A 10,248-nucleotide genomic window follows, 5' to 3' on the forward strand; every position below is an offset into this window, starting at 1 on the left:
CAGAGATTGCAAAAGCGAATTGTTTTACAATGCACTCTTCCAACTTATCTCTCTTTCTCTCTTCCAACTTCTCTCTTTTCTCTCTTCCAACTTCTCTCTTCCCTCTCTTTTCTCTTTCTCTCTCAATTTCTCTCCTTTTTCTTTCTCTATTTCCTCGCTCTTCTCTTTCCTCTTATTTCTCTCCTTTTCTCATCCATCTCTTTTCTTTCCTCTTATTTCTCTCCTTTTCTCATCCATCTCTTTTCTTTCTGTTTTCTCCTCTGTTTTCTCTTTTACTCTTTACTCACTTCTATCCTTTCTATTTCTCCTTTTTCTTTCCTTTCTTTCTCTCTCATCTCTCCTTTCTCCCTCCTTTTCTCTTTTCTCCCCTGGTTTTTCCTCATTTCTCGCTCTTCTCTTTTCTCTTCATCCCTCCATTCTCTCTTTACTCTCTCCCCTCTTTTCTCCATCTCCTTTCTTTCTCGCTTCTCAAATAATTATTTATCAAATGGAAGCTGCTGTATTAGCATGAATAACATCGTCAGTAGCAACAATATATACACTCTAAATGTATGTAACATCGTCAGTAGCAACAATATATACACTCTAAATGTATGTAACATCGTCAGTAGCAACAATATATACACTCTAAATGTATGTAACATCGTCAGTAGCAACAATATATACACTCTAAATGTATGTAACATCGTCAGTAGCAACAATATATACACTCTAAATGTATGTAACATCGTCAGTAGCAACAATATATACACTCTAAATGTATGTAACATCGTCAGTAGCAACAATATATACACTCTAAATGTATGTAACATCGTCAGTAGCAACAATATATACACTCTAAATGTATGTAACATCGTCAGTAGCAACAATATATACACTCTAAATGTATGTAACATCGTCAGTAGCAACAATATATACACTCTAAATGTATGTAACATCGTCAGTAGCAACAATATATACACTCTAAATGTATGTAACATCGTCAGTAGCAACAATATATACACTCTAAATGTATGTGTTCTGCAAAGTGTTTTTATTCTCAGTCCGTAGAATGGACCACGTATCATTGAACCACAATAACGTGAATTACCAATGATTTACACTATTCGTTTCTGGGAAATACAGCCTTGTTTCTATCGGTTCTAGCATATTTACTGTGACCCTATTCCTGACATCTCACTCTTCCAGGAACAAATATGTTTGTTTCCCCTCAACTTAGACCCTTTATAACAATCACATATGTATGGACTTTGTCTGGATTTAGGACTAGCATAGAATACCTATAAGCCATAAAAGCAAGGGGAACACAGTTGAGAAAATTGGCTATTTTAATTTACTTTTTTTTACCTTTAACTAGGCAAGTCAGTTAAGAACAAATTCTTATTTTCAATGATGGCTTAGGAACAGTGGGTTAACTGCCTTGTTCAGGGGCAGAACGACAGATTTGAACTTGCAACTTTTCGGTAACGCTCTAACCACTAGACTACCCTGCCGCCCCAAATAATGTGCAAATAATGTGCTCTATGGTCAGAATCCACATTTGCCAGTGGATTCAGCACCCTGCTGCTCACAGACTTGATCAGGCTAACCAAGCTGTCAAGTTGCTTAAGAGGATCTACTTGCTCTCCCTCAAAAGCCTTGATGGCCAACTGTACCTCACCCAGCACTACTGTACCTCACCCAGCACTACTGTACCTCACCCAGCACTACTGTACCTCACCCAGCACTACTGTACCTCACCCAGCACTACTGTACCTCACCCAGCACTACTGTACCTCACCCAGCACTACTGTACCTCACCCAGCACTACTGTACCTCACCCAGCACTACTGTACCTCACCCAGCACTGACTTCAAAAAAGTCAGATACAATATGTTTTGAGGATCACTGTACATATAGTGGGCTGAAACGCTGGTCACCCACATCTGCAACCAACTTTTTCAGAAAGTATGGTGCTAGAACACCATTATTAATTTCTGTGCACTTTGAAGTGGGTAGCAGCAGTGGAGTCTGAGAAAGCAGCTCTACATGCTTCTCCAATGTGATCACATGCCAGCATGGAACAGTGTTCAGCGATAGCTGATGGTGGCCTCAGCCTTTTTTTAAACCAGAAATGGCAGCTTGTTTTGGGTGGAACTGTTAAGGCTTTTTGCCTTTTCAGTATGTTTTTGAGTTGCCATATGTTTTTTTACATCGCTATTGTAGAGAAATGCTAATTCTTATGTAGGTGACCAAACTATTGTTAAGGGGGGGCTACCACTCAGAGTTGAGCCTGTGGGGTCCCCTACAGGATAGCTCCCGCATTACACTAATGGCCAAAACCAGCGCACACACACATGATCTCCGTTGTAGCTGAACGTTGAATACCCGAAGAGGATTCTACGATGACGGACAGACAACTGAGCCAATGGCGGAAGACTACAGACTACACCCCAGCTGAACCAATCCAAAGATCCGATCTTCCAGAATCAACCTACTTTCTGTTCTATATATAAGTGGTGTACTGATTGTATCGGTCTCTTCTTCGTCTGCGCTTCCGTACGAACCAGCGGGAGAGCCGTAATTACGCTGTTCTAGATATCTTCACTCTGAATAAACTGTAGCTTGTCATACAATTTACCACCTTGTCTGAATCGATCCTTGACCGACTCGTCCGTCTACATATCCAATTACTAACACTATGTTTGGCGTAGAAATCAGCCTTACACAGGCAATATGCCCATGTATCATCTCCAATTAACGGCTTCAACCAGCTTTTGATTTCAGGGTTTGATTCCCACTCCTTTCTGTATTTTTGTGTACAGTTTAGACTGAGATATGAGCTAGGCAGCTAGATGTTTAGCTTATGTATGTGCACACACACACAGTGGACAAGGTGAGGAAGTGACTGGAGGCTGTATGAGTCAAAAGCAGTGTTTTATTTTTGTGCAGTGATTTGTTTTAGACAAAGAACATTTTACATTTACATCCTGCCCTGAATGTAAGCCAGGGCGGGATAAGCCAACGGCGGCTTCCCGCTTGCTCGATTCATTTGCAGTCTGGACGTGGAGGGGTGAACAACTCCTGCTCTGACTGCAGCTGGGAGGGACTGCTGTGCAAGGACTGGGCCGCAGTGTTTCCAACTTAGCGACTTTGTCACTATATTTAGTGAGTGTTCAGATCCCTCTAGCGACACATTTTCAAAAAAGTGACTAGCGACAAATCTAGCGACTTTTTCTGGTGTTATTGGAGACTCTTGACGTGAAAGCACGTATCGTTCTTACTCTTCTCAACGAGCAGTGGGTGCTGCCATCGGCCCAATGCACTCATAGGCGGCCCAGCAGTGTTGCCAACTCCTCAGTAAGGAAAGTAGCTATTGGATGTCCTAAAAGTCGCTAGAAGTTAACTTCTTATGGCTGGGGGCAGTTGAGCAGCTTGGATGAGTAAGGTGCCCAGAGTAAACTCAGGGGCCTCAGGAGAGCTTCCGTCTTCAGGAGCGGTGGGACTGGATGGCCCAGACCTGGGTGCGTCAGCAGGTTCCCCTGACAGAGGTGCCGCTGAGCTGGAGGACGGGCGCTCATAGGAATGACATGAGGGATGTGGACTGTCTGGTCCACATCCTCCTGAAAGCCCTCGTCGAGCTGCTCGAAGGCGGCTGCCTCTTCCGGAAGGCCAGGGCCCGCGCTGACATCCTGCGGCACTCTGCCAGTCTGTGAGTACAGGTACTCCACTCCGAGAAGTTCCCCTATTAATGCAACAAAATAACAAACAAGAAAAACTCAGGCAATAGCAGAGTAGTGTTGATGATAAGATTGGAGGAACTGGACTCGGTCATGAACCAGGACACGGTGGAATAAAATATATGTAGGCTGTTTATTCAGTGAAAAAGTATTGCTCAGGCGTGCACGGGCTCATTCACACTTGACTCAGAGAGAGAGACAGCTGGAATGCGCGCCGAAGACAAAACGTGCATCAGAATTAATACATAGAATGACGTAGGTAGATTCTGGTAGTCCTGGCTTCTGGTAGGTTGCTTGTAGGTGATAGACAGTCCTCTCCAGCCTAGTGTCAGTATCCCATTGGTTCTTGACAGAGTTCTTTGTTCTCTATGCTGGTGTGTGTGGTTAGAGGGTTTCAGTGTGTGTGTTTGGATGTGTGTGTGTTATCGTAGCCAGCCACCTGTGCGGGGGGTGCTGCCAGTGCGGTTAGTATCTGCTGGGAACAGGGGGAGGTTATGAAACAGAGAGCATTTATTAGTGCAAGCTACAATTGGATGGTTAAGCCAGTTAATATTGTTATAACAGTAGGGATGTGTTAATGGGATGTAATTAATGCAACTGATGTAAATGTTCATTCTCTTACTCGACTTACCCCTGTACTCGCTAGGCTTGGTGTAGTCCTTACCCTGTGCCTTGCCAAGCAACCCTTTGGCTGCTAAGGTTAAGGATGTGCTGCAGGTGGCCACTGTAGGAGAGCAGGGGCTTCCTGTTCTTTCCCTCCACTGCTGCCTGCGCACGGTCCTCGTTCCACCTCATCAGTCCATCCAACAGGAATGCCTGGAAATGCATTGCAGTTGCTCTGGTACCTGAGAGAACAATGCACGATTAGGGTGGGAGAGCTGTTGCTGTCAAACATGAAACATTAAGAATTACTTTAAGCTACACAATTACAATTACCGGTTGAGGTGGAGGTAGAATGACTCCAAGGATGTGGAGCCCCGTGCTCAGTGATACCGGCATTTGCCGATCTCGTGGGTCCTGTATACAGTGGATGTGGCGCATCCGTATGGAGTCCAGCAACGGGATGCCCAGGGTGTCGACCCCGTTCTCGCTGTTGAAGGTCTCGAGGAGGTCAAGGAGAAGGACTTCGGTCGCCGCAGCTCCACGCGTACGACCCCGACAGTGAAGTGCCATCTCCTTACTGGCGATTTACCTCAATCTCTGCCTCGTTGAGACCGACCATCCCGTGCTTCCCCTCCATCTCAGACCTCTTGGCCTCCAGCAGTCGGCGGACATCGCCTGCATCCCACTCAAAGATGCAGGCTGACAGCTGCCACATGAAGGGACCGTAGAGCTGGTGGCTCTCAGTGGTGACACCTGACGCGAACTGCCCCATCAGGTGCCAGATGTCCAGCCGAACCACCAGCTGGTCCCAGTCATTGTACAGTTACGGCCAAAAGTTTTGAGAATGACACATTAATTTTCACAAAGTTTGCTGCTTCGGTGTCTTTAGATGTTTTTGTCAGATGTTAAAAATAGAAATACTGAAGTATAATTACAAGCATTTCATAAGTGTCAAAGGCTTTTGACAATTACATGAAGTTGATACAAAGAGGCAATATTTGCAGTGTTGACCCTTCTTTTTCAAACCTCTGCTATCTGCCCTGGCATGCTGTCAATTAATTTCTGGGCCACATCCTGACTGATGGCAGCCCATTCTTGCATAATCAATGCTTGGAGTTTCAGAATTTGTACGTTTTTGTTTGTCCACCGCCTCTTGAGGATTGTTCTCAATGGGATTAAGATCTGGGGAGTTTTCTGGCCATGGACCCAAAATATATATGTTATGTTCCCCGGGCCACTTAGTTATCACTTTTGCATTATGGCAAGGTGCTCCATGCTGGAAAAGGCATGGTTCGTAACCAAACTGTTCCTGGATGGTTGGGAGAAGTTGCTCTCGAGGATGTGTTGGTACCATTCTTTATTCATGGCTGTGTTCTTAGTCAAAAATGTGAGTGAGCCCACTCCCTTGGCTGAGAAGCAACCCCACACATGAATGGTCTCAGGATGCTTTACTGTTGGCATGACACAGGACTGATGGTAGCGATCACCTTGTCTTCCCCGGAACAATCGGAAAGGGGATTCATCAGAGGAAATGACTTTACCCCAGTCCTCAACAGTCCAATCCCTGTACCTTTTGCAGAAAATCAGTCTGTCCCTGATGTTTTTGCTGGAGAGTAGTGGCTTCTTTGCTGCCATCCTCCAAAAGTCTTCGCCTCACTGTGCATGCAGATGCACTCACACCTGCCTGCTGCCATTCCTGAGCAAGCTCTGTACTGGTGGTGCCCCGATCCCGCAGCTGAATCAACTTTAGGAGACAGTCCTGGCGCTTGCTGGACTTTCTTGGGCGCCCTGAAAAGCCGCCACACAACAATTCAACCGTCCTTGAAGTTCTTGATGATCCGATAAATGGTTGATTTAGGTGCAATCATACCGGCAACAATAACCAGCAATATCCTTGCCTGTGAAGCTCATTTTGTGCAAGCAATGATGACGGCACGGGTCGGCAATTCCTGGCCGATCCACCGCTGCTGCTCCTTGGTGAGAGATGAACGCCAACTCTCTGGAAGCTGAGTAAGAGGAGAGAGTGATGGGGGAGAAGGGATGGTAATGTTTCAGAGAAACGGAGGGCGGCCTTGGAGGCAGGAAGGACTGCTGGGGCAAATCCTCCTCTTCTCTCTGCCCCAGCGGAGCAGAGGCCGGGGCAGGAACAGGGGCTTGGTCAGCTGGAGGCAGAGGCCGAGGGAGCGATGGGGGACCTGTAGGTCTACGGCTTTTGCAGTTACACAGAAATAAATTGGTTAAATGAATTAATTAATCAAATAAATGCATGCATGAATGGACAGACATATTACAAATGTAGATAACAGTGATTAAGTTAATAGCACATTCCAACATGCCCAGATGAATATCAATCAGTGATAGGATGTAACAAACAAAAAAATGTATGAGTGTTGGTCAAGTTTGAGTGTGAAACTGAAATGAAATTAGTGATTTAAAATGGAAAAGAGAAAGTCATGATTACGTGACTGTCACAACTCTTGTCGTCGGTGGAAGAAGTGGACCAAAGCGCAGCATCGTAAGTGTTCATGATTTATTATCAAAACACGAACAAAACAACAAAGAGCAAAACGACAACGACCAGTTCTGTCAGGTGCAGAAACACAAAACACAAAATAATCACCCACAAACACAGGTGGGAAAAAGCTGCCTAAGTATGATTCTCAATCAGAGACAACGATAGACAGCTGTCCCTGATTGAGAACCATACCCAGCCAAAACATAGAAATACAAAACCTAGAAATAAAGAACATCAAATGCCCACCCAAATCACACCCTGACCAAACCAAATAGAGCCCTAAAAAGGCTCTCTAAGGTCAGGGTGTGACAGTGACATGCAGGATGGCAGCTACAATGGATAGGTAACATATTTAATAGTTCATACATGCAGTGACTCTCCTCAAAATCCAGATGACTCTTACCAATACATTTCCTTGGGCTGATGACAGGGAAAAATGTAACACACTTTAATATGTCAGCAAACTTTAACTGAATACTTATCAAAACGTATCAAACTTCCTATGTTAATTAATAGTGACGTAAAAACAAACATGTTCTGTCAGCAGCTGCTTTGACCAGCCCTGTGTCTGATAGATCTGTTGGCGGCAGTGCTGGTCGAGGGAAAGACACCCCTATATCACGTGGAGAGAGAAAGGATTGTGAGCTACACAGCTTATCCAAAAGGGTTAGTATTATCTTACATGTGTAACTACACACTCACCTTGAACTGCAATGAGTTTCTTCATCTTCGCCTGCAGTTCACCTGGGGCGAGAGAGCGCCTTGAAAGGAACGCAGATATCGCAGGACCAAGAGGCCTTTGAAAATGAAACATAGCGTAAACAGTGGGGAGAACAAGTATTTGATACACTGCCGATTTTACAGGTTTTCCTACTTACAAAGCATGTAGAGGTCTGTAATTTTTATCATAGGTACACTTCAACTGTGAGAAACGGGATCTAAAACAAAAATACAAAAAAAATCACATTGTATGATTTTTAAGTAATTAATTTGCATTTTATTGCATGACAAAAGTATTTGATACGTCAGAAAAGCCGAACTTAATATTTGGTACAGAAACCTTTGTTTTCAATTACAGAGATCATACGTTTCCTGTAGTTCCTGACCAGGTTTGCACACTGCAGCAGGGATTTTGGCCCACTCCTCCATACAGACCTTCTCCAGATCCTTCAGGTTTCGGGGCTGTCGCTGGGCAATACGGACTTTCAGCTGCCTCCAAAGATTTTCTATTGGGTTCAGGTCTGGAGACTGGCTAGGCCACTCCAGGACCTTGAGATGCTTCTTACAGAGCCACTCCTTAGTTGCCCTGGCTGTGTGTTTTGGTTCGTTGTCATGCTTGAAGACCCAGCCACGACCCATCTTCAATGCTCTTACTGAGGGAAGGAGGAGGTCAAGATCTCGCGATACATGGCCCCATCCATCCTCCCCTCAATACGGTGCAGTCGTCCTGTCCCCTTTGCAGAAAAGCATCCCCAAAGAATGATGTTTCCACCTCCATGCTTCACGGTTGGGATGGTGTTCTTGGGGTTGTACTCATCCTTCTTCCTCCAAACACGGCGAGTGGAGTTTAGACCAAAAAGCTCTATTTTTGTCTCATCAGACCACATGATCTTCTCCCATTCCTCCTCTGGATCATCCAGATGGTCATTGGCAAACTTGAGATGGGCCTGGACATGCGCTGGCTTAAGCAGGGGACCTGCTCTTTTAATGACGGCGTAGTGTGTTACTAATGGTTTTCTTTGAGACTGTGGTCCCAGCTCTCTTCAGGTCATTGACCAGGTCCTGCCGTGTAGTTCAGGGCTGATCCCTCACCTTCCTCATGATCATTGATGCCCCACGAGGTGAGATCTTGCATGGAGCCCCAGACCGCAGGTGATTGACCGTCATCTTGAACTTCTTCCATTTTCGAATAATTGCGCCAACAGTTGTTGCTTTCTCACCAAGCTGCTTGCCTATTGTCATGTAGCCCATCCCAGCCTTGTGCAGGTCTACAATTGTATCCCTGAAGTCCTTACACATCTCTCTGGTCTTGGCCATTGTGGAGAGGTTGGAGTCTGTTTGATTGAGTGTGTGGACAGGTGTCTTTTATACAGGTAACGAGTTCAAACTGGTGCAGTTAATACAGGTAATGAGTGGAGAACAGGAGGGCTTCTTAAAGAAAAACGAACAGGTCTGTGAGAGACGGAATTCTTACTGGTTGGTAGATGTTCAAATACTTTTGTCATTCAAATTAATTACTTAATCATACAATGTGATTTTCGTGATTTTTGTTTTAGATTCCGTCTCTCACAGTTGAAGTGTACCTATGATAACAAAATTACATTCCTCTACATGCTTTGTAAGTAGGAAAATCAGCAGTGTATTAAATACTTGTTCTCCCCACTATATGTAATCATTTCCAACTGTGTAGAACAAGTAGAATTATATTTTCCTTTAAGATATGTAACCCTTACGTAGCCGCGCTGTTGGGCCGGGCGTTACTGGCGGGGGTGGTGCTGGCTGGGGCGGTGCTGGCTGGGATGGTGCTGGCTGGGATGGTGCTGGCTGGGGCGGTGCTGGCTGGGGCGGTGCTGGCTGGGGCAGGCCTGGCCACAGCAGCTACCCTCTCCTGGTCTCTGCGCTGAATGTAGTCAATCAAGGCGGCCATCGCACTGCCAGGATAACGGGGTGTCTGCGTCCTCAAGCTCCTGACATATATCTGTGTGAGAAACAGCAGAGGGAACGTTTCAGATGTAAAATGTTGCATAAAACACACTGAGATGAACATAGAAAACACAAAAGATGCGCAGCACCCATTACTTTATCCTGTACACCCGTAGCCTCATACAGGTCCTGCAGTGAGTCCCACTTGTACTTCCCGATGCCAACAAGGGTCTTGCACGGGAACCAACTAACTGTCAGAGCAAAATAGTTCCATCTTACATACAATGAGGAGAATTAATCTCACCTGGCTAGGAGGACTTTAGCTTCCTCGTACACCCGGTTGAACCTGACCATCTCAGCGAAGACGCACGAATAGCGAGTCAAGGCGTCCTTGTTGGCCCATCAGGGGATGCTGGGAAACGCTGCCCTCACGCTCCCTCTCCTTCTGATGCACTGTTACCACGTGCACCATGTAGCCCACGTCGTTCTCCAATGCCTAAAGACTGGCCACATGTAGAGGAAGCCATAGAGATCGTGGGTCCTAAGTCTTTGTATGGTGGATCGGCTTTCAATGGAAAAACAGCCTTTCAAAATAATAGTACTTCCTGGTTGGATTTTCCTCGGGTTTTCGCCTGCCATATCAGTTCTGTTATACTCAGACATTATTTTAACAGTATTGTAAACTTTAGAGTTTTCTATCCAAATCTACTAATTATATGCATATCCTAGCCTATGGGCCTGAGTAGAAGGCAGTTTTAATTTGGGCAC

General features: G+C 45.3%; 1 protein-coding gene across 1 annotated transcript; it reads right to left on the reverse strand.

Moving 5' to 3' along the window:
- Positions 1–7,062: 7,062 nt before the first annotated feature.
- On the reverse strand, positions 7,063–9,659 carry LOC116362902 (translation initiation factor IF-2-like). Its single transcript, XM_031816918.1, has 3 exons — positions 9,291–9,659; positions 7,540–7,634; positions 7,063–7,450 (listed from the first exon to the last, which is right to left on the reverse strand). Exons 1-3 carry the CDS (start codon positions 9,602–9,604, stop codon positions 7,347–7,349), a joined length of 513 nt encoding a protein of 170 aa, XP_031672778.1. The 5' UTR covers positions 9,605–9,659; the 3' UTR covers positions 7,063–7,346.
- Between the last annotated feature and the right edge of the window lie 589 nt (positions 9,660–10,248).

This window comes from Oncorhynchus kisutch, unplaced genomic scaffold (assembly GCF_002021735.2).
Source record: "Oncorhynchus kisutch isolate 150728-3 unplaced genomic scaffold, Okis_V2 scaffold898, whole genome shotgun sequence".
Taxonomy (NCBI): domain Eukaryota; kingdom Metazoa; phylum Chordata; class Actinopteri; order Salmoniformes; family Salmonidae; genus Oncorhynchus; species Oncorhynchus kisutch.

What these genes read in the sequence shown, in the direction of transcription:
- LOC116362902 (XM_031816918.1), bottom strand. Translation starts at nt 9,604, where the DNA reads ATGTTCATCTCAGTGTGTTTTATGCAACATTTTACATCTGAAACGTTC. An exon ending in CGGCCCAACAGCGCGGCTAC is followed by an intron (nt 7,635 to 9,290) that starts GTAAGGGTTACA and finishes TCATTTTCAAAG; the next exon opens with GCCTCTTGGTCCTGCGATAT. An exon ending in GAAACTCATTGCAGTTCAAG is followed by an intron (nt 7,451 to 7,539) that starts GTGAGTGTGTAG and finishes CACGTGATATAG; the next exon opens with GGGTGTCTTTCCCTCGACCA.